General features: G+C 47.7%; 1 protein-coding gene across 3 annotated transcripts in view; it reads right to left on the bottom strand.

Annotated features, from left to right (window-relative positions):
* Positions 1-2,788: 2,788 nt before the first annotated feature.
* The window catches only part of CECR2 (CECR2 histone acetyl-lysine reader), a 152,876-nt gene continuing 131,513 nt past the window's right edge, over positions 2,789-24,151 (bottom strand). For 2 of the 3 annotated variants that reach the window (XM_075896768.1, XM_075896773.1), the window contains 8 exons: positions 23,967-24,058; positions 23,110-23,236; positions 16,809-17,221; positions 15,586-15,714; positions 14,470-15,289; positions 11,615-13,019; positions 10,802-10,907; positions 2,789-10,501 (listed from right to left, as the gene is read on the bottom strand). In XM_075896768.1, the coding sequence (XP_075752883.1) occupies positions 10,496-10,501; positions 10,802-10,907; positions 11,615-13,019; positions 14,470-15,289; positions 15,586-15,714; positions 16,809-17,221; positions 23,110-23,236; positions 23,967-24,058 (3,098 nt within the window). In that variant the 3' untranslated portion in view covers positions 2,789-10,495. The remainder of the gene's footprint in view (positions 10,502-10,801; positions 10,908-11,614; positions 13,020-14,469; positions 15,290-15,585; positions 15,715-16,808; positions 17,222-23,109; positions 23,237-23,966; positions 24,059-24,151) is intronic. The other variant, XM_075896771.1, reaches the window with a different exon arrangement.

Genomic DNA, 24,151 nt, shown 5'->3' with positions numbered 1-24,151 from the left:
AACCCTGTCCTTCTTCCCTCAACCTCTCCCCGCCCCCACTAGTTTGCCCAGAGAAACCGGACAGGCGCAGGCTGACGAATCAGTTTGGGTTCTATTCATTCCCTCCACCAGCACATGGCCTGGCCTGACATTCCCTGTCAAAAGCACATGACAGCAGCTTGTTGAGATTAGTGTGTGGCATTTTCTATAAAACAGATGAGCTTTGTCTGTTTAATATTCTGGTGCCTTAAGAGCCACTATCACCCCCTCTCAGGGACTGGTTCCAATTAGTGTCATTTCAGTTCAGAGCTGGTTTAGCCTGAGGATTAGAATCCCCCCTAGCTTCCCTCCCTAAATCCCCTCTGACTCAAAAGCTTCCTGGGATTGAGGAAGCAACAGAATTCCTTCCCCTCCTAAATTACAGTTCAGCTTCTCTTCTCTCCCCCCGGCCTCCTGCCATACATGCTGAAGGCAGGAAAGTATCAGGTGAGAATGTGACAACTCCTGGCTTTACCTGGGAACCAGGGGACTGGATTTCCTCTTACAGAGACCGCCACTTTAGAGGAACAAACCCCATTATACACCACAGTGTATGGAGAATGCTGTCAGGAAATGTGTGGTGGATTTTTTCACTTACCTTGCTCCATGAAGAGACAGGGAGCAGAAATTGGAGATGGAGTTCTGTTGGGCTGATCCACACTTCAGTGCCTTTATCTGCAGTGTTATAGCATATTATGTCATCCTTTGTCACCCAGGGGTCTGTGAACCGCCTGTTAGCACAGGTACTCAGTATGGACTTCTGCACGTTTAATGAAGTGGCTGGGCCCATAACTTCTAAGACAAAGATACAGTGAGCCCCAGCAATGTAGTAAATCATTGCTAATGTATCCACTTGGGACCAACTTCTACCCTCAGATAAATTGGTTAAAGGAAGCTACACGTGTATGCCCCAAGAGGAAGACAACGAATGTGGCAGGAAATTTGTTTTTTTTTTAAATTTCCAGAGCTATCAATAGGTTTATGTAATCTTGAGCAAACATTCTGTATCTTAGTTTCTCCATTGTCAACAGCTACAACCTCATGGTGCTGATTCATGGTTTCTGAGTCCTTAGAGAATCATTGGAGAAAGTTCTATAAAAGTCTTATTGCCCAAGTGTAGTGACAGTACTTTACAGCTTAAAACACTCCTGAGTCTTCAACAACTCCATAGTTATCAACTGCTCTGAGATTTCCTGATAGTCTTTAAAAAAAAAAAAAACCCCACATGAATTTAATACTAATGAAAAGCTGCTGCACCCATACACACTCTCACTGGGAACGCAGAGAATAGTTCCAGCTATGAGAAGAGCAAGCTTCCCAAAATATACCTAGAGAAATCACTTTTAAGTAACAATTGGTTTAGATCAGTTCTCAGCTTTGGTGCTGCAACTGTCAACTGTCTGTCATGGGAATACCTGTCCACTAGAAACAGATGGCAACGACCATTGCCTTGTTTCAGAGAGGCTGTTTAACAGACAGCAAATGCTAACTGCCACTTTGGATCTAGTCTGGATTCAAAACAGTGACATACTGTTTGAATGGGTAGTGCCTATGTGAGTTTCCCTGTGGCGTAAGCTCGGTCTTTTGCAGGACAAGCAGCAAGTCCTGTAATCTAGCCAAATGCTGCAGTGCAGAGCCTTGTGTGCATCAGATCCCTGGAGGATGAAACTATCCAGTCCTCCATCCTCTGGCATGGTTAGCATTAGAAATAGAATTAAAGGGAACCAAAGAAATTAAGTTTAGTTCAAAAGCAGTAGGGTCTTGTGGACTTTGCTTAATTTCATCCTTCAGACCTTCTCTGCCCTTTTAAAACCAGAAAAGATTTAGGACTGGTGAGGGAATGTACCCACATTAAGATGAGTTACACAGGAAACCGTTTCAGAAGGGATTCAAAGAAAGAGGCGACCCCCCCCAATCATGTGAGACTAAACATTGGCTTGAGCAAAATACTATAGTATAGGAGAGAGTCCTCCACTGAAGATCAGATGACATAATTTCTAATTTCATAAAGGAATGCAGGCTGAACCTCTCTAGTCCGGCACTCTTGGGACTTGACTGCTGCAGAACCAGAGAATATGCCGAACAATACTGTAGTAAATGGGTCTCTTTGTTTTTATTTCACCGGGGGAAATAAATGGAATAGTGTTTGCAATGCTGCTTAATAATGTATGACTGTATTGATACACCTTATGTAAGCCTACATCCTATGAGAGCCAGAGTTTGTTGGCTCTCTTCATAATAAACTGTTAGTGTTACACAATTTTACTGTATTAGCACACGGAAGTAAGTAGATAAAGCATACAAAAACCCATGCTTATGCACAGCAGCATTACCAGCACTTCCGCTGCTTGCTCGTCTTAAGAGACATTTAGGGGTAATTTAGAGTCAAACAATAGCACAGAACATGGAGAGCCAGGACTGGATGCTGTAAAACTACAGGACCTCATAAAACTTGGCCATACCCATGATAAGTAGACATCCTGCTAACTAAAATCATGACGGATCATGGATATTGCTGGACCAGAGAGTGCCGAACTAGAGAGATTCTACCTGTAGTTTATATGTAACTGCAGTAAGGCACAGGAAATCCCAGATAGCTGACTCGCTGGTTTTCTAAGAATTCTTATAAATGACCCTGAGGCCATTTCCTGATGGCATGACTGTAGCTGGTTACAGTTCAATGCTTTGCATTTGTGAGAAGCAGATCACTGCTCCAGATTGTGTAGGGAAGACCATTTAGGAGACAAAAATACACACACAGCCAGGGGAGTTGCTATTTTAAGAACATACTTTATACAAAATAACCAATTCATATGGAAATAAATCTACAGACCTCCAAGGATCAAGCTTTTAAAAAAGTTCTTAAAAAAATTACCCAAACACACAGTATTAAACTAACTATTGAGGTAACTGTCGCTCTCGGGGAACAAAGGGAATCAGCAGACCAAGACAAAATATACACAATATAAAAATAAATAGCATTCCCCTTTCCAGTATTGACCAGGAAAGTTCACACAGCTTTTCAGCAGCAGGAAAGAGAAAAGAATCCCTGACACTGTGCTTTATGGGCAGGGCGAGGTGGGGAGGACTAAGACCAGGACTTTCCAGGAGCAGTGGAGAAGGCAGTAGAGTGAGGTACCTGAGCCCCAGTGGGGAAGAGGGACGTACATAGGAAGATAGGGGAGGATTTTATTAGGCACCATTCTCAAACTGGATGCTTTTAGGACATCAGATACAGATTTCCAATACGTGCCTGCTGAGCTGTGTAGAAGCTCCTATGTGAGTTTGCCCCTGGCATAAGCTCGGTCTATTGCAGCACTAGCAGCAAGTCCTGTAATCTAGCCAAAGGCTGCCGTGCCAAGCCTTGCACACATCAGACCCCCAGATGATGTAGTGTTTGCATATGGTTTATTCTCACAGATTAGTGAGGGAGTTCTCTGCTGTGACAGTCACCTGCAATCCTGCTGCCCAGAAGCAGTTACGGCCAGGGTCCTGCGCCCAAGACCACTAGACTCCGCCCTCCTCCCCACCAATAGCAGCCTTACCTAGAAAGGCCCCATCCTTCCCCAAACAAACAAATTACATTCTTTACAAACTTACAATAATACAGTCCCCCAGCACGACCCAGCAACCCAGCTTCAGAAAAATGGAGACTGGCAAAAGATTTCCTCACTCAAGTAAAATCAAACCGTACCAGACAGACCTCAGCTCTCAGACATACAAATCCACAGATATCCGCTTTATATCCCCAGGTACCCGCCGCTGCGGATGTGAACGCGGATCTCCATGGCTCACTTTTGCAAATATCTAGAACCCTGCAAATTTGCGGCTATCCGCTTTATATCCACAGATAGGGATATCCGCAGATCATTTTTGCAGTTGCAGATATCTATCTTATACCTGCATAGGGTTCTACACATTGTATGCCCCTAACTGCACTGGAAAGAGTGTAGTGCAGAACAATGTGCGTCAGCAACAGCTGGGGCTGTCCTTCCACACGCCCATTTGAAACTAGTCTGCAGGAAAGCAACTCAATGGTCCTTCACGCCTCTGAAGATGCATGTAGAGAGAAAGCATGCAAGGGTAACTGAAATGCATTAGACGCAAGTGCCCTCTGACTGAAAAAAGCCAGAGTGGCTCTGGGGAATGCTCTTCAGTTCCAGATGGCAGCTGACTCACCTAACTTGCATTAAATTCAATACAGGGCTAGACTTCAGAGGGTCCCTAGTTTCCTGCCACAGAGATCCAGCCATAATTTGTATTCAGTAATGGTCCCGCATCCAGCCTGCATCCCTTCCAATGATTGATCCAGCTCTTTCTTGCTCCCCTCACACACCTGGTCTGTCTCATTTCCCTTGACCTCTGTGACTGGCCCCATTACTGATTTCTACTGCATTTTTAAAAGAAGGAAGAACTTCATGCGGGTGACCGGAATGAGATGAGGCAAATCCAAGCCAATATGCTGTAAGCAGTGTTGTCTACATCCCACCGCCTCTCTAATACTGCCATTGAGCACGGTAGTGACAGGAAGGGGACTGCCGCAAGGGATGTAGCATCATACAGCTCATTAAATCCAACACAGGCACTGAAAACACACTCAGATCCTGATTCCTAATTCCACCCAACATATGCTGCCCTGGCTTCCCACACACAGGGTACTGATTTAGCCCAGTTCTCACAATTCCTATTCAAAGGCATTTGGAAAAGCAGAGAGGTTTTTTTCCGCTGATTGGTGGGGTAGGGAGTGGAGGGAAAAACAAGAATGGTAGGTTCATTATGTGCCAGTTAAAAGTATTTTCCTTCCGCATGGGCAGCAGGGGTCCTGCAAAGCTGGAATGTGCTTTGCCCCATCTGTATGTTAAACAGATACAGATGGGGAAAGGCTGGAAGGTCAGTATTTGAGACGCTTTTTCGGTTACAATACGCACAAGCTATTAAGCCCATCACATGACCTGCAGCTGCAACAACACTTTCAGGACCTGCCATCTCAATCTCGGCTTGAGAGTGCGAGAGCACAGTGCTCACACACACCTGCTGTTCAACCTCTAGTGCTGTGCATAAAGCAGAATGGGAAATACACAGCAGCAGGCCTTCACACCGACAGGCTGAAGTAAAGCTTTTACAGGGTGGTTTTATTACACCAGACCCAGCTGCACCGCTGCTATGCAACAGGAACCACTACCATCCACCCTGCTAGAGGTGCTACAGTCTTGGGATGATGGGAACTGCCTGTTTACTACTAAACATGACCGAGTTCTGCATCTTCTCCTCCCCTGCCCATGGTCTTTGCAGGCCTTGGAGTCAAGAGCATGGCTGCACAATGACTGAAAGGCAGCTTGCTACAGAGGTGTCTCCCAACTGCCACCTCGAAACTGTAAACAGGATGAGGTCATAAAGGATATGGAAACAGCTAATGCCCTACAGATTATGAAGGCACCAAATACAGCAGTTATTACTGCCCTATTTCATTTTAAATGGAGGAGGGCTGCGGTGTGAGGGAAGAAAAGCTGCAGGAAAGCCTGCATTCATTAGCAAAATGGGAAGACAGCCTCTCCATAGTTAGGGCTGTGACTGGTTTTCTGTTAAGCCATTAATTCTGACATCTCTCCAAGCCTCCAAGAAGCTAGCTTGGCAAAATTTACACAGACTCACTTGAGATTTCTTAAACATGGTGCTTTTATGCCAGAGATATCTTTCAAAATATCTGGGGAGTCGTAAGGCAGGTGTTAATCAGATACGACCACTTGAGGCCAATAAAGCAAAAAAACAGAAGATTTGCTTTTCCAAAAAGAATTCCTTACATTTTCTGGAGACACGAAACAGCTCAGCTAGACACTCCAAATTCAGTTTACTTTGTTGCCCTGATTGAGGACTGGTGCCTTGATTATTTTGCTGTAGTTTGATGGGTTCATTTTGAAGTAATTTCTTACATTTTAACTGCCCTCCATGGAATTCATAAACTCCACACAGGATTGGATTAAGCTTAATCACTGCTCAGACACAGGTTACAGACTTTTCAAACTCGAGTTTATGAGAGCAGTCCAACATCTATGGAGTTCATGGCCACCACATATTACGCACAGAAAAAATGAAACAAAACAAAGGCCCAGTGTCTGGGGTAGCGTATACATTTCATGTGTGGTGGTGGTCACAGGATCTTTTCTAAATCTGACATGTCCTTGTTCTTACCCCACATTGGAATTGATGGCAAAACCAGTTCTAGGCACCTGAAGTAGTATAGCTACAGAAAGTTTTCACATATCACTGTCTTAATATGCTTTCTAAACAGGGATTATTTATTGTTCATTTGTATTACAGTAGAGCTAAGGGACCCCATCAAGAAGCACAGTGTCCCACTTTACATCAGCTAAAAACCCTACTCATGTATGGTAGTAATAAAATTCAAATGCCCAGGAGTCAGAGGAAATATTAAAGTAAAGTTATAATTCTCTCACCAATGCATGGAAAAAATACCTGTCAATATTCATAAAGAACTGCCCCTCCTAATGTCTTTTCAATCCCTCTTTAAAATCCTCTCTCTGCAGTGAGGCCTAAAATCTCTTCTGCCTGGCATTGGCGAGGCAAGTGATAGGGGGTCACTTCTGCTTTCCCACTATTCTCTATTGTTTTTATTGTCCCTTCATTCTTCCAGTTCATTCTGACTCCGTGGCTGTGTCTACACTGGCATGAATTTCCGGAAATGCTTAAAACAGAATAGTTTTCGTTATAAGTATTTCCGGAAAAAAAGCGTCTACATTGGCAGGCTGCTTTTCCGGAAAAGCCCTTTCCGGAAAAACAGTGTTCCGGAATAAGGACTTATGCCCGAGCGGGAGCAGAATAGTTTTTCCGGAATAGTGGCTGATTTTGTACAGTAGAGCATCGTTGCTTTTCCGGAAATTCAAGGGCCAGTGTAGACAGCTCGCAGCTTATTCCGGAAAAGCGGCTGATTTTCCGGAATAAGTGGCCCAGTGTAGACACAGCCCGTTTGTCTAACATTTTCTCCACCTGTTGTACCCGATCATGTAGAGTGTGAGCGCTGAGGGGCAGAGTCTGTTTTCTTTGTCATTTGGCTGTATAGTGCCTTTTGGACTGGGGCCCTGATCCTTTAGCACGATAGGCAATACTGTAATAGAAATAACAATTTATGAACAAAATGTTTGAAAATCTGGATATTCAGAGTTAGGATTCCACAAAAAATTCTGTCCTGGAGCCTCGTACTCCTGTTACTATAGCCAATCATGATTCCTGTTATATGTTTCCAATATGAGCCACGTGCCCCAGAGTTATGGTCATACTCAGATTGAACACCATAGTGTGAGCTGACACTAAGCATTATCTACCATTCCACAATCCTCTCTAAAGAGAGAGCAAAACCAACACTATTCTCGTCATATGCAGCTCTTTTTCATGCGGGGCTGACATCGGACCTTCCATTTATGCTGAGTTCAGATCTCCATTCAAACCCCATTTTCAATATGAGCACTAACTGCAGGCGAGAGTGCTTCCTCTCATTCTCCACAATTTACAAACTCTCCCACCCTACAAAGACATAGAGGAGTTTACAGGAAGTAGAAAAGTATTTTAAATATTTGGTATAGCTGCCACCTTACATCATAGGCAGGGCTTCAGTTGTAGTGGAGATGGGGTTGTTTGTAGAACCTGAATTCAATTTCCAGAGTTTTAGATGTTTGACCATAAAATTAGTTAGTTCCTTGATTTTTAAATGTGCCCCTTTGTTTTAAGTTTATTTATATCTACAATGAACCAAAGCTTTTTTTAAATAGGAATAACTGCTGCATTTAAAACCAGCGAGGTTTATTATCTGGAGCTGTGGCCACACAGGCACACTTCGCTTTTTATAAATACTTGACACTGTTTCCGTACTTCCATTCAGTGACTGGGACTAAGCCTCTCTCTCAGGGAGAAGAGATTGCCACATCCCACTCTTTCCAGGGGTGAGTTGCATTTCCTGTGTTCTATACCAGTGTTTCTCAACTGGGGTCTGTGAGCCGTGAAGCAGGGCCAGCATTAGACTGCCTGGAGCCCAGGGCAGAATGCTCAGAGCCTTGAATCTGGGCACCCCACGACAGAAGCCCCATGCTCTGGTCCTAAAATCACAGGGCTCAAGCCCAGAGAGTCACGAGCCTCCCCTTCCCTCACCTGCATGCAGAGCAGAAGCTCTGCCTCCCCCACCCACAGGGTTAAAGTCTCAAGCCACAGTGTCCCCTGGGGCAGGAGCCTGACACCCTGAGCCCTGGTGCTGTGTAGGAGCGATGTTTTGATAGCATGTTGGGGAGTGAGAGGGCTCAGAGATAAAAAAGGTTGAGAACCCCTGTTCTAGCCTACACCACACTGCCAAGAAGAGCTGTTCCCAGTCTGCTGAATGGAATAAAAATTAATTAAAACTGACACTTTACTAATGTAATTAGTAATTTTTCTATGTCATTAGATATTCAAGTAATTTATATTGCTCTGCAATTTTCCTCTTAGTTGTATGAGCCTGGGTTTGGGCACAAGCCAAATAATCAAGGCACTGCTATAAGCAGAGGGCAGACAATTCACAGATTGACTATAGAATAAGAGGAACGGCACGTTAGAAATTCACTTGCCAATAAATGCTATTTGCTTATAGTGTGAATACCACTGCAAGTGTGTCTGTTGGGATAGCACAGCCCACTGGTGCTCATATTCCTGGTAAGTCTGTGGGTCCAGAGTGAGGAAAATGCTTAGAACCCAACAAAACGCCACTAGCAGTAACTGGTATCATAGTAGCTGACCAGTTAGAGTTACTAGGAAATGTGGCAAACACTAACACATTAGCCTTCCCTCATCCAGACAGCATGAGAACTTTTGTTTTTAATCCAGCTATTTTTCTGAAACTCACAAAAGCTGTGGGTAAAAGAAGTCAAGTCACAGTAAACACCTGAGCAAGGGTGCTTCATGCAACTCTGCTAATGCACCGCAGTCCTATCCAGTAGCATGTTTTCTGCCATTATCAGACCCCTGCACAATGTAGAACCAACTTCCCTTTTCACCCTATCTAGTCCTCTCTCCAAGATTCCAAGCTTCACAATTGTGCCTGCATGGTGGCTTTACAATGTGGGACAAATATCGGCTTCTAACAGGCAAAGGATAAGACCCCCACCGGTTAATTTATAATCAAAGCTCGATTTAAACTTAAGTTCTAGCAGGAAAGTCTAGTGCATTAATGCAAGGCATTCTTACCCCACTCCCCAACCTCCACTGTGTCCCTTAACCACTCTAGCTAGAAGGAATAATTTCTGATTCACATTTATCTATTACATTTACAAACATCAAAAGCTTATGTCACAGGATGACAATTTGTTCGCATTGCACCAGACAGACCCTCTCTAAAGCAGTTCCATTTCCTATTTCACCTGCAAGCTGCAGTTCCCAGATTTTAAGAGGGGTGCTATTTCTGCTTTGCTTTCATCAAAGATGACCACAGCCAAGTTACACAGAGAAAACCAGGAATATCTCTATTCCTCTCTCCTTTCTAAGGGCCAGTATATGGTAGCACAATTAGTTGCTTCAACAAAGACAACTCCGTGATACCACTCCATGTTTCCTCCTCCAAAACTGCACTGATTTTGCCTAAAGAGGACAAAAGTAAAAATGAGTAATGAGCCACTTGCTGGTACACAGGTGGTGCATTCCAGAAATGTTTAGAGGACAATGCTATGAGAGACTTTCAGTTCCTGGTCCTGGTTTCCTTGTTCCCCATGATGGCAGGAGCTGGAAGGGCACTCAGCTACTGCATGGAAGAGGACAGTGTTATGTTTTGCTCCTGAGCAGTCCCTGTGATCAGTTACAGGGGAGTAGTGTCTTAACTCTGGAAGGAAGGTGTGGGGGAGGGATGGTCTGAAAGTTGCAAAGTTCCTTCCCATCATCTCCCCCTTTGCCAAGATCTGTGTGTGACATGATTGTAAACAGTTAAAGATCACCCCAGTGCTACGCCTACTACCAGCTGGGTCCCATCCCTCCCCCATTATGTACAATACATTCACCAACAACAGAAATTTATTTAAAAAGGCAACATGTAAATTCTGTAAACTGGATCCAGCTCCAAACAACACACGTTAATACTACAAGTCAAGTCCATCGTCGTCCCTCTTCCACCCTGAAAAATATACCTGAGTTTTGCAGTTCATGACAGCTTCGATCTCCTCATCCTGACCCAAACCCTGAATGAGACACAGTCTCCAGTCATGACAAGCCACTAGAGTTTGAGATGCTTCCTCTGTGCTGTTGAGATCAGCCATACGGGGGTAGCCAGGGACCCAGGACTATCCCAAGTTTAAACACACACAAAGAGCCATCAAGGCACTGTGTTTCACCGGACCCTGGAAGCTACATGCCGCTGGGGAGAGAAGGAAGGCAGGAGGCCTATATCCTCTTTCCCCTGTGTCCAAATCACATGTGGCTTTCCTCTCCTTGGGGTGCTTCCTTCCTTGGGCTAGCTCTGGAAGAGGAAGAACAAAAGCTGCACTGTTATTTGCTTAAACAAGGAATTTTATAAAGAAAAGACTCCATCACTTACACAGTACAAAAACGTCAGCACTAGCGACGGGACAGGTGTTGACTGAGGTACAATCTACAGTCGGGGATTCAGCTATGAATATCGGGGCAGTCTTGTCTTCTCATATACAAGCTCTGTTCCATTTCCCTCCTTCTCCCCCAGCCCATTTCCAAATATTTCACTTCTTTAATTAGTGAAAAGAGCAAAGTTCTCCTCCAAACTCTGCTCTTTGCTGGCTCTTACTTGATCCAGAGGCAATGCTGATGGTTTTTGTGGTGGCAGCTCCTCCCGGGACGTGGTTGCTGGAGGCACCTTCGGGAAGGGTGCATGGGGCTGGTGTATTTGCATTCTGGAACCAAATTGAACGGAAGGACAGTTTTAGCACAAAGACACCAAGAATAAATCTCATCCACATGGTATGTACAGATCATTTAAATACAAACATGCATTCTAATTACACTCAATCTAGACCCACCCCTCTCTCTGGATTCCCCCAAACCAGGTCATGGCCCCAACCCTCAGTTGAGGGTTAGTCAAAAGCAAGGGTGCTTTTTTGCATGCATTTATCTTTGGGTGGGAGGCCAATTTTTTAAGCAGCGCCATTTTCTACACTGGAATAAAACGCAGCAAGTGAAATGGCTGGGAGGATTGGTTTTCTGTGGGGAAGTTTGAGATGGGAAGGAAAGAAAAAGGAGACAGTCTGAAAAAAGTCTGGGGTTAACAAGAGGAAGCTAGCTTCCAACCTCATTATGGAGACTTCCCTCATAGCTCATAAGACTCAAAGCAATAGAAATATTCTGATTGGCAAGATGGAGCATTGTTACAGGGATGGACTACACAGCCTGGTGGGTCTCTTATTTCTATTATCATGCCCTTTAAAAGGTTGCCACGAAATTCTCTCAAGTTTTGCCGACATCGGACCTAGAACAGCAGAACTAGTTTGTCATTTAGTCTTCCTACCAGCACCTTGGATTCCAAATCCAGACCTTTCCAAGTGTACCCCCCCACTCACCACCTCCCCCTATTTCTATCCCTTCTTGTGGAAAACAGTCTTACCCTGGAGGTCTGTACATGTCCTGGGGCCCCCCCATGCCACCTCCGCTGCCTCTCTGCTCCATCAGCAAGGCCTGAAAGTGACCCATGTTCTCTTCCCGGCAGCGGTACAGTGGTCCCTCCTGAGTGAGGCCATTGGCTTGGCTGGTGGCTGGATGACGAGATAGGTGAGGGTTCACTGGTGATCCATAGGTCCTGGGCTGGAAATGACTGGCCGGATGCCGAGATGCATAAGGAGATCCCGTCTGCAGCATCACCCCATGGGGAGGGAAAGCGGATGGACCAAATCCGATTCCAGAACTCAGAGGTGGGGGGAGAGCCCCATAGAGGAACTCCCCTGCAGCCACTGAGCTCTGCCTCTTGGTGGCTGCATTATGGTTGTCCAAATCAAGAAACTCTTTGGGACTCTCTGGCCTCTCTTGGGATTCATCTGACTTCTCATCTTCAGGCCCTGGATCCTGCCCATCGCCTGGAGGAACCTCTTTGGCGCTTGCCACGTCCATTCGGTTTGGGGACGCCAGGGCAGTGCTGAATGCCTCACAGCCCTGCAGGCTCCCCATATTCCCTCTGTCTGAGAAAGAAGGCCTGGCTAGAGGTGGGTGAGCAGGCGGATGCCCACCAGGGTTGGCCTGGGGATGAAGAGGCCTTTGCCAGTCGGAGTAGCCTTGTGGACAGGTGTAGTATGGAGGCCGCTGGTAATGGTGGTAGGTAGGTGGAGGCTGTGGCTGATAGGGGTATGGCACCCCCTGAGGGGGGCGATACCGAGGAAAGACACCAGGATGAGTGTCACTGTGCTGAAAACCCCGAGGGGGGAAATGCTGTGGATGGGACACGGAGGGAGGCTTCCCTCCCATCATAGGGCCGAACCCCTGCAGTCCTGGATTGATATGGTAACGTGTGGCTGAATTCGGATACTCCAAACCAGGCATGTAGAGAGGGTGAAACTGGCTCGGAGCCCCGCCCACTGCGCTTCCATCCACACCAGGAGTACCGGTGTTCTGTGCCATACAAGGCACAGCCACCTCCGACAAAGTCTTCCCCCCGGGACAGAGGGGCTTCTCCAAGATGTTAACAGCCAGTCCTTTCCCCTCATTGCCACTGGAGGGCCCTTCACCTACAGCTCCATTTTCAGGCCCAGGCCCTCTCTCAGGTGCGGTCACAAGGTCCCTCATGCATGCCTGGCCCGCTGGGCCAGTGTAGGCGCTCTGTGCCGGCCAGGCATTCTTGCTCTGCATTGCCTTGGGGTCATTCTTAGCTCCAGAGTCTTCCCCCTCTCCCTCCGGTGCCAAGCTCCGCCTGGTGCATTCCATCTGCAGGGAAGGGTTGGAGTGAGGTAGTAGTTTGGGGTACGTCCCTTCTGGAATACTGATGCACTGGGCCTTCTCTTCTACTCCAGGAGGGGGCTCCACTGCAAAAGGGGTAGTGGAAAGAATTTTTTTTTTTAAATTGCAACTATGTTCCATTACACAACGTGGACATTTTCCTCTCCTAAAGCCCACTTGCCAGTTAGTCATTCCCGCCACTTGAACCACATGCACCAAACGTCCCCAGGATCTAGATTCTGCAGGGAGAACATCAGCCCCCCTCTTTCCTTCCCATTCAAACCCGGACGTCCATTCCTGCTGTTGTCAGCCCTCGTCTGCCCCAAGTCACTGCACCTCACCTCGGGAACAACTATATTTAAGAACAAATAGTCTGTTAGTCTTTAAAGTACTACCAGACTATTTGTTGTTTTTTAAGTTTATCCTGTACACACTAACTCAGCTACCATCTGAAGCTTTTATATTTAACAATTTATTCATGCAGCTGTCGTGTGACGGCGACTGTTTTCTGTTACTTGTCACTAGCCAGCTTGCAGTTCGGTGGCGTAAATGTTCAGTGTTGGTCACCAGCCAGCACATTGTCAATGGTGAGAGACCACCAACACAGCTACTAGTGCTCCAGATGCAGTAAGTGAGTTTTCCCAATCATGCCCTGAAGATTCACCCCAATGCCCTGCAAATTAAAATCAATTCTAACTCTTTGGGGAAAAGAAATTTTACATAAATTCCTTGCGAACTCTTGAAATGTTATGTACTATTATTATTAGTCCTGTAGTAATACCCACCAGCATCAGGGCTCCATAGTTCATGGTGATGTAGAAAAAGGATGATAAGATCCTATCTTTAAAGAATGATATATAAAAATATCTGTAATCCAAAACCCAGGAGGTTCTTGATGTTTTATTTCAACTAAAATTTAGTAAACAAAAAACAAACAAAAAAAACCACCCAAATTGTATATGCTCTAATAAGAGTTTGAGGGTTTTAGATTTTAGTGATTTCTTGCATTTCTAATCTATCACTCAATCAGACAGAAAAACAATTAAGTATAACTGGATCCTTTGCAGCAGGTATAACCAATATTTAACATGTTTTACTATGTATCAAAATGTATTAAGCCAGTGTAAGTTGTTTGGGATCTAGCTTAGTTTCTGCATGAGGTTCCAATACTGACTGTCACAAAATGACATCACCTTGCAAGCAAGACAGCTGCTGTCAGTACTAGACGCATAAATACTAAATTATAATTACATGTGACTACCCCTTCCATCTTATTTTAATTTGGGGTAGGTGAAAAGAGTGGCTTGAGCTGCTTGGTTTAGAGAGAGAGTGAAATTTTCCTGTAACAACAAAACCTATTGACCAAGGAGATGGGCAGCCTATCAGAAATGAGTGAAACTGGAGGGTGATGAGTAGAGGAATGCAGGAGGAGGGAAGACCGAGGAGGAGCGTGGCAAGAAAAATGGACAGGAAAAGTTAAACAACTCTGGTAGTGACTGCTGGTCTTTTCAGCCCAACAGCGTGCATTAAAATTACCTCGGTTGCTTTCTGGCTCCACTGTCTGACTGGCGTCCTGAGAGTTGCCATTCCCCAAGACCGGTTTCGGGGGCTGCACGTTTGCTGATGCCACATGGGCCAGCTGTGGGAAGGGGCCAGGCAGATGCGGGGGAGGTGGCTGACGGGGGTGGTAAGGCACACCCGGTGGGCACACGCGAGAGGACAGCTGCTGGATGGCAATCATCTCTGGACTGTCCATCATGGAATCCCCACCCTGGCATCCTCTCTGGACTTGAGGGGGTCCCCCAAACACAGTGGCTGGAGGCTGCTGCATTCTCTGACCGGTGGCTTTGCCAGGTGGTCTGATATATCCTGAGGCAGGGACCCCATGAGGTAGGAAATTTGATTGCTCAGTCCACTGGCTGGGAGGCAGAGGTGGTCTTACTGCTCGAGGGTCCATCATGTGACTAAGAGCCCGAGACTGCAAAGAAGGTCCTGTGTTCAGGGGGGGCTTCTCGTCTGGACCCAAGGAGGTCTGGTTCGTTGCACTGTGGCTACCATTCCATGCAGCAGGATGCGCTCGATTTAGATATTTATATGGTCTGTACATATGGCCCGGGGGGACCTCTGAGCTCTCAGGGGGTCTCACAGGAGGTCCATTGTGCCGCGGAGGAATGAATCCTTGCTGGAACTGTACTGGTGGGTACATACTAGCATCTGGGGAAGGGCCACTCATCCGCCCAAGCTGCAAGGATCCAGGCCGTGGTCCTAGTGCAGAGACATGTGTCGGCCCTGCACACACCTGCTTCTCCGGTGCAGCCAATCTGTGTCCTCGGGGGTCATTTAATCCAAGTGTAGACTGCGGGAGGGAGAGAAAAGAGCCAGGTTCAGTGAAAGAGTCACCAGTGACTGGCACATGAAAAGCTACAAAGAGTAATAGGAAGAGACAGGAAAGAATCAGTGACTCACAGCATGGGACAAATCCCTTCCCAAGCAGAGGTTGCCATTTGTAACCAATGAATGCAGTGAGGTGGAAACTGCAATCCCTGAATCAAACCCCACAGGTGCTGAAGGGCAGATCCCGGCTCTCAGTTCTCTGATCCACAATAAGAGGCTAGGACGCTGTGCGTGTGAATTTCAGAGCCAGGTTCTTACCTGCATGGCAAAGTGCTGGTGCTGCTGAACAGGGTCTCCAGGGTGGGGTTCTGGTACTCGTGGTGATCCATACAATTTAGCTGGATCTGATCCCCGCAGAGGGCCAAATGTTCCTGGCACTGCAGGCCGCTGGAAAGAAAAACAAAAGCTTCTGTAAGTCTTTGCTGTGTACAGTAATATGGCTCACTTGCTACAAAGTTACTCCTTTGCACTAAGAATGTAAAATCCTGTTTAATTAGTTAACCAATTAAGCATTAAGTTTAACCAGTTAAATGAGGGTGAGCTGTGCCACTGCAGTGTCACTGCCCGCACTGCACCTGGGCTGGACCTGCCATGGATGTAGGCTGCTCCAGCTGGGCTGAATGCTCTCTGCCCACAGCAGACCCCACAAGGCTAGAGCAGCCCCCTGCCCACAGTGGCAGGGAGCTGCTCCAGCCCCCCATCAGTTAACTGTAACCAGTAAGCCTCACCTGTCAATGGGGCTTACTGGTTAACCATTCACACCCTTACTTTGCACAGGGATCCAGAAGCAATCTCCCAGCTATGACGCCCACAGACAAGACCTTAATATAACTGCCAGACACCTAACTAGCTCAAGGCTAACAATAAACAGATCAGAAAGTTGTCCGTCCCCCCGAACCTTCCCAGCTAATTCCCAGATGCTGACAGAGCCTGGATTAATTGGGAAAGGGGACTCTGCTGGGATTCCTATCAGGATGCTCGGTAGCTCCATCTCTCATGTGAGCCCCTAGGGCAGAGTTCCAGGCAGCAATCTTGTTCATTTTATTTGGCTTTTACTTAGGAAGCTATGGCTAGCAAGAGAGGCAACCGAGATGTCCATCTGCAGACTCAGGAAGACAAAATTGTATCGTCTTTGCAACTCTAAGAATTAAAATGTTTCAACTTAAAATCTGTAACATGGATGACGTTAAGTCTCACCAGTCACCAAGGAAAAGTGTTTTATTTACCATTGACAAGGCGACTTTTCTCAAGTCTGGCACAGATCACACCAGGAAGGAAGAATGGAGGAGTGAACCAAAGAAGATTAAAAAGGATACAGTGAAAACTATGGCGGGACAAAGGAGGAAGAAAAGAGAAATAAAAACCCATGTTCCATCACTATGGTTCTGATCATAAAGTAGGAATTCTGCTAGGAACTTACAGGGCACAATTTTATTCTCTGCATTTATAATCTGTGAAAAACTTTAGAGGGCCCTGCTTACCATCTGGCCAGGGTGTGGCACCTGGCTGGGCATTCCACCATAATGCAATGGGCGAGGGAAGCCCTGGCCATTAGAAGTGACTGACTCCCGAGGAGGCTGCACTGTGCTGCCACTTGGATCTTCTGCAGAGGAGGAAGACGAGGAGGAAGCAGGAGCCCGGGGAGTAGCCCGGAATGGTGGCGGTTTCCCTCCATTCTCCAAGTGTTGCTGTCTCCTGCTTGGTCCCTCTGAGTCTCTGGACCGGGTCCAAACATTGCCTGTGCTAGAGCGCCCACTCCGACGGCTCCTCTTCTCCCGTTTCCCATCCACTCTGATCCAGAACTCCTCGTCTGTATCCCCATCTTCACCAGGAAAGTGCTTCATCATTGCCCGGTGGAAGCATCTCTCCAAGTTGTATGCCATCTTGGTGTATTCTGTGTTCAAAACAAGAGAGGCAGGGAGACAGACCTTAACAGAGAAAGCTAATTAGGTACAGCCAGTTAGATTGTCCCTATTCAAAGGTTCTGCCTTCTCACGAGAAGTTAAACAGAAAGGGGAAACAGGAAGGACTGTTTGTGATCAGCCTACTCTGGGGCTACATCTACACTACAGTATCCCAGAAAAACTTTGTCGCATCCAGGGAACACGTCTGCTCTTCCGAAATTTTTTTTGGAACAGCAGACGCACTTTTTTGGCATCCCTGTAAACCTTGTTTTATGAGGAAAAAGGGATGTTCCAAAAACGAGTTTTTTTTCTGACATTTGGCTCAGTGTAGATGGGCCAATGTTGGGAAAGCCTCTTCTGAAAAAAGAAGCGGAAAAAGCTATGCAATTTGCAGTTTGCAATTTGCATAGCTTTTTCCAGAAGAACAGCATAGTGTAGACATAGCATGGGTCAGTACATGAGCTGGAGCTTTTCAAGAAACACAAAGGCTGTGTCTACACTGGCATCCCTTCCGGAAAAGGGATGCTAATGTAGCACTTTGGAATAGGCAAATCCGCGGGGGATTTAAATATCCCCCGCGGCATTTGCATTAACATGGCTGCCGCTTTTTTCCGGCTTGGAGATAAGCTGGAGAAAAACGCCTGTCTAGACGTGATTCTCCGGAAAATAAACCCTTTTCCAGAGAATCTCTTATTCTTCTTTCAAGTAGGAATAAGAGATTCTCCGGAAAAGGGTTTATTTTCTGGAGAATCACGTCTAGACTGGCGCTTTTCTCCGGCTTATCTCCAAGCCGGAAAAAAGCGGCAGCCATGTTAATGCAAATGCCGCGGGGGATATTTAAATCCCCCGCGGGTTTGCCTATTCCAAAGTGCTACATTAGCATCCCTTTTCCGGAAGGGATGCCAGTGTAGACACAGCCAAAGTGGGTGAAGTAATATCTTTTCTTGGGCCAACTCTTGTTGGTGGCAGAGACAAGCTTCTGAGCCACACAGAGCTCCTCCAAAGATGTGGAAGAGGGAGCTAAACAGAACAGTGCAAATTGGGACAGATTTTTTTAGCATAAATGGTTAGCACATATTCTAGAGGGCCATTCAAGGTAGAGTGGCCCATTAAAACCTCTGCAGTTTAGGATAAAAAGAGGGGGTTAGTAGGATACAGATTGTTGAAATAAGCCATAAACCTAGTGTCTCTGTTCAGTCCATGGGTATGTCTAGACTACAGGGTTTTTCTGAAAAAAGTGGCCTTTTTTCGAAAAAACTATACCTGCATCTAGACTACCACTGTGTTCTGTCGACAGTAAATCGACAGAACATGGCGGTTTTGTCAACAGCGGTAAACCTCCTCATTTTACGAGGAAGAACGCCTTTTTTCGAAAGTGCTCTTTCAAAAAAAAAGGTGTTCTTGAATGCAAACAGGGCTTCTTTGAAAGAGAGCATCCAAACTGCCTGGGTGTTCTCTTTCGAAAAAGTGGATCGCTTTTTCGAAAGAAGTGGTTGCAGTCTAGACGCTCTTTTTCAACAGAGGCTTTTTCAAAAGATACCATCGAAAAAGCTTCTGTCGAAAAAGGCGTGCAGTCTAGACGTAGCCCATGATTTTTAGTGTCTAGCAAAGTATGAATTTAAGCTCTCAATTTCCTCTTTTGAAGGCTTTGTACAGGTATCCTTCATGATGCAGTTTATTTTGAGACCATATCAAACTAACATCCCAGCATGGTTTTAAGAGAAATTATGTTGCTAGAAATGCTAAATTATAGTTAAAATACTGGATCTGAACAGTCAGTAACAATCCTATAATCGTCAACCTCCACGTTCTGGAGATATTCTTATGTTTTCCCAAATGAATTCCACAGTAGTACAATCAGATTATTATCTTCACATTCTTGGACTGTTATTAACAGGGATTGACAAATTATGGAAAACCCTACTCGCCAGACAAAAAAGGGACTCGCCGCCACCCCCCCCCCCAAGTGATTTTTAATGGCATAAATTCCTAATAAGAATAAGAACAGTAATTACTAATAAGTTATTAATAAATATCACCCAGGTTATTAATAAATATCTTATAAACCTCTACCTTTTCTCTCTGCTGCCATGTCTCCTCCCCTTGCTCCATCAGCTCCCTGGTGCCTGCTGCCCCCTAACCCCTCACCCTCTGCTGTCCTGACTCCTGCCCTTCTCACTGCCCTCAGCCTTCCTGAGACCTGCCCCCCTCCGCCAGCCCTTCTCTCCGCCCTGTGCCCACTCCTCAGTAGCCCCACTCTGATCGTGTGAGCTACCCCTCCTCATCCCCTCTCCTAACACCTCCCTCTACACACCTGCCCTGCCTCTCTCCTCTGGTGCTAGTCCCTCCCCTGCAGGTGTCTGCCCCTCTGCTTCACCCCAAGAATCCCTTGGCACCTGCACCCTCCTGGTGCCTCCCTCTTCCCTCACTGGCCCTGCCCCCTTTGCTCTCTTTTTCCCTGATACCCACCCCCTCACCACCCTCTGCCCCCGTCCCCCTCATGCCCCTGTGCCCTCACAGATGCCTTGTTCCATCCCCGCCTTCCTCATGCCCACCTCTTCTTTCAAGCCTTCTCCCAGCATCTCCCCTTCCCCCTCTAGCTCCCAATGCCCTTACCCTCTCCTCTCCCAGCATCACCCTGTCCCCCCTCCCACTGACACCTCCCCTCCTGCCCTTTTCCTCATTGTCTCCACTTGGCCCCCTGGGATTTGTCCCTCCTGCACCCCTGTCCCTTGGTGCCTTCCCCTTTCTTCTTCTTCTTCTTCTCCTAACCTCCTCCCCTCAGCACAAGCCCCATCCCCATATTTTTCCCCTCCATTCCCCTCCCCACAGCCTAGCCCAGCCCCTTCCCCTCCCCAGGGGCCAGCTCTAGGATTTTTGCTGCCCCAAGCAAAACATCTCCCCCCCCCCTGCTTTGTTGTTGTCTTTTACACGTTTGCTTTTTGCAGTGGTTTTTGTTTGTTTGTTTTCTTTTTTGTCCTGGCATTTTTGCCCTATAAATAACAAATAGCATTTTCATTCATTTTTTTCCCATAAAGGCGAAGGCGCTTCAAGTGAACTCCCCCTTTCACTCGCTGCTGGGTCACAGCAGCCTTTTCCCTGCCCTGTCCAACCCCTCCCTATGGGCAAGTACCCTTCACTCCCGACCCACAGGGGGAGCAGGGTACAGGGACAGCACAGAGCCAGAGGGGTGCAGGGAACAGTGGGAGAGTACGGGGGTGGCGCGGGGAACAGGAGGCACAGAGCCAGAGGGATGCAGGTATCGGGGGTAGCAGAGTGCGGTGGAGGCAGGGGGAATGGGACGCGGGGAACGGGAGAGGCAGAGGGATTGGGGTCTAGGGGCAGTGCAGGGAACGGGCAGCACAGAGCTGGGGGAGCAGGGATGGGGGGAGCAGGGTGCGGGGGAGGCACAGAGAATGGGACGCGGGGCAGAGGGATCAGGGTCTAGGGGCAGTGCAGGGAATGGGCAGCACAGAGCTGGTGGGGCAGGGATCGGGGGGAGTAGGGTGTGGGGTGTAAGGGCGGCGCAGAGCCAAAGGGTCGCATGGAAGAGGGAGAGCAGGGTGTCCGGGGTGCAGGGGAGGCATGGGGAACGGGTGGTGCGGAGACAAAGGGGGTCTGGGGCTGTGGCAGGACTGGAGCCAGCAGGACGGGCCCTGGCTATGCTGTGCGCCACAGCCAGCTCCCAGGGACACACGGCCAGAGCCGAGCTGCTGTGGCCCTTTAAAATCAGTGGGGCCAGGTCATGCCAGTATCCTGGCGCCCCGCCCCCTCGCACTGGAGCTGCACGCAGGTAGCCCGGTGGGAAGAATCTCCGCACTTCCCCGTTCCCAGCGGCGCTGTGCTCCTCCACTGGCCGGCGGATCAGATGGAGCCGCGCCGCCCGTAGTGCGGGCTTCGGCCAGCCCGTCTCAACAGCTCACCAGGCCAGTCTGCCCCTGCACTCGCCAGCTGAAAAAATCTACTCGCCACGGGTGAGCGGGCGAGTACATTTGTCGAGCCCTAGTTATTAAGTTTTGCCGTACATTACAGAAAGTGAGGAAAAAATTCTTTCTCTGCAGTTTTGAAAGCACTTTCTGATCCTTGTGCACAGAACATGCTACACAGATATCAACTCATTCCATGTGTAGTGCTTCAGTAGGAAAATTCTGCTGGGATGTAGTGTCTTGGGTTTCAGTGGAGTCCACAAGTAGTAAAATGGCACGCCAGCAGCACCAAGAGAGTGACTCAAAGCAAATCACATTCTAGTTGTTTCCTCTAGAACACTCCAGAGTTTTCTGTGCAGCCTGGTGTCACTACTGCAAACAGAAAGATCTCCTTCCTCTGTGCTGCTGGAATTCCCTTGAGGACCATACTCAAGGGATTTAAACTCCACACTCTCCTTTCCACGGCTATCCTGGATGACAGTGGCAGGGGCTGGTGAGCCAGAGCCATGCTCGAAACTAACCCATTAAACAGGATTTTACATCCCTAACTGGTTATAAACTTTACATTTAACTGGTTAATCCTTAAATCGGTAGGGGGGTTCCAGTCTCCCTGCCCAAGCTGGGATGGAAAAACCTCCTTCCATGGGGGGCCCCTTCAGGCTGGAGCAGCTCCCTGCCGGTTAACTATTCACATCCCTGCTGGAAATCTGCTCAGTTCACCTCAGTGTGGTACCTGATTTTAATTGCTATAGCAATGGAGAGTCCTGATGATCATCTGAGCCTCCCATCAAAATGAGAGTCAAACTCGTGCTGCTGGTGCAACAGTCAAAGGTGACTAAAACACATTCCCCTCCAAAAGGCTACATGCACTGTGTGGTCCTTCCTTAGTTTCACTTTGAAGACACAGAGGACTAAGCATACTCCTGTCCTTCATAAAATCCTTCTAATCCAGATACTATACCTATAACTCAGGCCACATCTTCACTTTCCGAGAAAATCGATGCTGCGGCAGTCGATCTTCTGGAGTACGATTTAGAGGGTCTAAGTAAAGAGCCGCTAAAATCAAATGCTGAAGGCGCTCCTGTTGACGCCAGTACTCCTCAATTCGATTCATGAGGAGTAAGGGAAGTCTCCCGCTGTGGAGACAGCGCGGGAGGTCAAATTAAGGTACGTTGACTCCAGCTACACAGTTAACGTAGCTGGAGTTGCAAATATTAATTTGACCTTCCAAGTGGTAAGTATAAACAAGGCCTCAGTGAACACACACACACAGGAGAGCAAACTCCTGGAGGGTCACTTCTCTTTACACCTACTGCACTCTGTGCCCGACTCGACTAGATCCCTTGGTACAGTTAATAAGCCCCAATCAGGGCTTAAGGAAATGTGGGGACCAGAACAAAACTCTCCTCTGCCCCAAACTTCACCCTTTCTCCCAAGCTCTCAGCCTGGCTTCTTCTGCCCCTGCTCTGTCCTGCCCTACCCCCATTCCACTCCTCCTCCTAACCCTCTGCCTCCTCCTCTCCCAAGGAATGCCAGGAACCAGCGAGGTGGGGCATACCGGGGAGGGTAGTACTGCTGACAGTCCCCACGCTGCCCAGGCCCCACTGCCCCCCTGAAGCACAGGACCCTCCCCAAAGCATGAGGTCCAGGTCAACCACCCTGAACAGTCCTATGGACAGGATGGCTATGGCCCCATTTATCGAGATGCACTTGCATATATTTAAGCATGTGTGTAGCCCCAACTGAAGTCAATGCACTGACTATTATACACATCTTTATGCATCTTGCTGAATTGGGGCTTATTATCGATTAACTAGCCCCTGCAGTCACCTTCACCCTCCAGTAAGACATCTGGTGCCCAGTACGAGCCAGCTATGGATGACTAGGGAGAGGCTAGGAGTTTTTGTTCAAAAGCTGTCAATAGATGGAACAGGTTTTCTCATTGCTCTTACCACTGCCTTCACCATTGTATTTTAGGCAGTTCCTGAACATGGTCTTCATGTCACCCACAAACTCCTCCTTGGTGCAGTACTGACCTCCATTCAGCTTCTTCTCCATGCTAGAGATGTCCATGGGGGCCTGAAACATATCAAGATCTCCCTTCAATGACAATGAACATAAGCGAGGCCCAGAAGGTGATGCTATTAGCTGCCTACAGAGCATGGGTGGGAAAAAATGGCCTCCATGGGTCAGATCTGGCCCGTCAAGTGAATTGAACCAGCCCGCAGAGGCCCTGATGCTGCACCCCACCCCCAGGCCAATCAGGGCCTGGGGGGTGGGGGAGAAGCATGTGAAGTCTCCTCCCACCCTGCAAGGGGCTCAGCATTTCAAGTCAACCACCAGCTGCTGCTTAGCTGGTGGCTGACTAAGCGCAGCACTTTCTTGCAGTGCTTCCCCTCCCCAAGCCCTGGCTGACCTGAGGGCAGCAGGGGGGTGCACGCTAAGTCTCCTCCCACTATCAGGGGCACAGGTACCTGGAAGGAACTGCCAGCTGTTCAGTTCTCTCTGGAGCGGGGCAAAGACCAATCAGGGTCTGAGGGTGGGGGAGCAGAGAAGTGTCTGGCCCCGCCCCTTCCATCTGAGTCCACGCCCATTCTGGTGCAGCCCGGGGCCACTTCAGAAAGTCCCCGGTCAAAAATTATTGCCCACCCCTGCTACAGAAGCTAGAAGGGATGGTTGTGGACATTTAGTCTGACCTCCTGCATAACACATGCCAAAGAACTACAAAGACCTGACTAAACGTATAGCTTTCTACCCACCTGAAGAGTCAAATGCAAGACGAGGGGGCAGGCTGGACCATGTTGCCTACCTTAATGATCTGATAGTAGTTTGGGGCATATGATTCATCAACCGGTTCCAAGAAGGGCCAAGAGTCCTTGTGAGCCTTTACCACATCTAGAACTGGCCGCAACAAAAGGAAGACAAACTGTTAGTGCGCCCTAGCGGACATTTACTTATCTTTATCTCCTGCCAAGAGACAGACAAGAGTAGGAG

Source organism: Pelodiscus sinensis, chromosome 1 (genome assembly GCF_049634645.1).
Source record: "Pelodiscus sinensis isolate JC-2024 chromosome 1, ASM4963464v1, whole genome shotgun sequence".
Classification (NCBI taxonomy): domain Eukaryota; kingdom Metazoa; phylum Chordata; order Testudines; family Trionychidae; genus Pelodiscus; species Pelodiscus sinensis.
The sequence above is the reverse complement of the archived record's forward strand: the minus strand, read 5'-3'. Positions and strand labels throughout refer to the sequence as shown.